The 600-nt window shown below is 34.8% G+C and overlaps 2 protein-coding genes across 4 annotated transcripts in view; one reads left to right on the forward strand and one right to left on the reverse strand.

The window, feature by feature from the left end:
• LOC121926305 (acyl-CoA (8-3)-desaturase-like) overlaps nt 1-600 on the reverse strand; it is a 575,266-nt gene that overhangs the window by 498,757 nt on the left and 75,909 nt on the right. The gene's annotated exons all lie outside the window — the stretch shown is intronic.
• LOC121930482 (acyl-CoA 6-desaturase-like) overlaps nt 1-600 on the forward strand; it is a 45,511-nt gene that overhangs the window by 31,500 nt on the left and 13,411 nt on the right. For all 3 annotated transcript variants that reach the window (XM_042466867.1, XM_042466885.1, XM_042466876.1), the window contains exon 6: nt 5-65. In XM_042466867.1, the coding sequence (XP_042322801.1) occupies nt 5-65 (61 nt within the window). The remainder of the gene's footprint in view (nt 1-4; nt 66-600) is intronic.

Raw genomic sequence — 600 nt, forward strand, 5'->3', positions numbered from 1 at the left:
GTAGTATGGAAAAAAGAAGCTGAAATACTTCCCTTATAACCGGCAGCATGAATACTTCTTTTTTGGTGAGTGTCTTTGTTTCTTTCCACATTTTACATGTACTTATTTATTTATTTTATATCCTGCCTTTCTCCCAAACTGGACCCAAGGCAACTTTTAAAAGATGAGCCACTTTGAACATGTAGAGAAGACTGCCTTTCTCTCCATCCCACCACCATTACAAGCACGGGGACACGAGAGAGGGCCTTTTCTGTGGCTGTTCCTAGACTCTGTCCAGAGAGGCCAGGATGGCCCCTGCTTTGTTATCCTTCTGCCAGCAGGCTTAGACCTGCTTGTTTAGACAGGCTTTTAAAACACAGGGTGCTGTTATATTGTTTTAATGTATTTTTAGCATTTTAACCTTTTTAAACTTGATTTTAGCATCAAATTTGTTTTAATTATTGTAGCAATTTAATTCTATTTTAATATACTATTTTTGTGTGTTTTTAACTGTATGGTGTTTTTTAATGTTGTAAGCCACTCTGAGTCCCAGCCTTGGAAGCAGGGTAGAATAATAATAATAATAATAATAATAATAATAATAATAATAATAATAATAAT

Source organism: Sceloporus undulatus, chromosome 1 (genome assembly GCF_019175285.1).
Source record: "Sceloporus undulatus isolate JIND9_A2432 ecotype Alabama chromosome 1, SceUnd_v1.1, whole genome shotgun sequence".
Lineage (NCBI taxonomy): Eukaryota > Metazoa > Chordata > Lepidosauria > Squamata > Phrynosomatidae > Sceloporus > Sceloporus undulatus.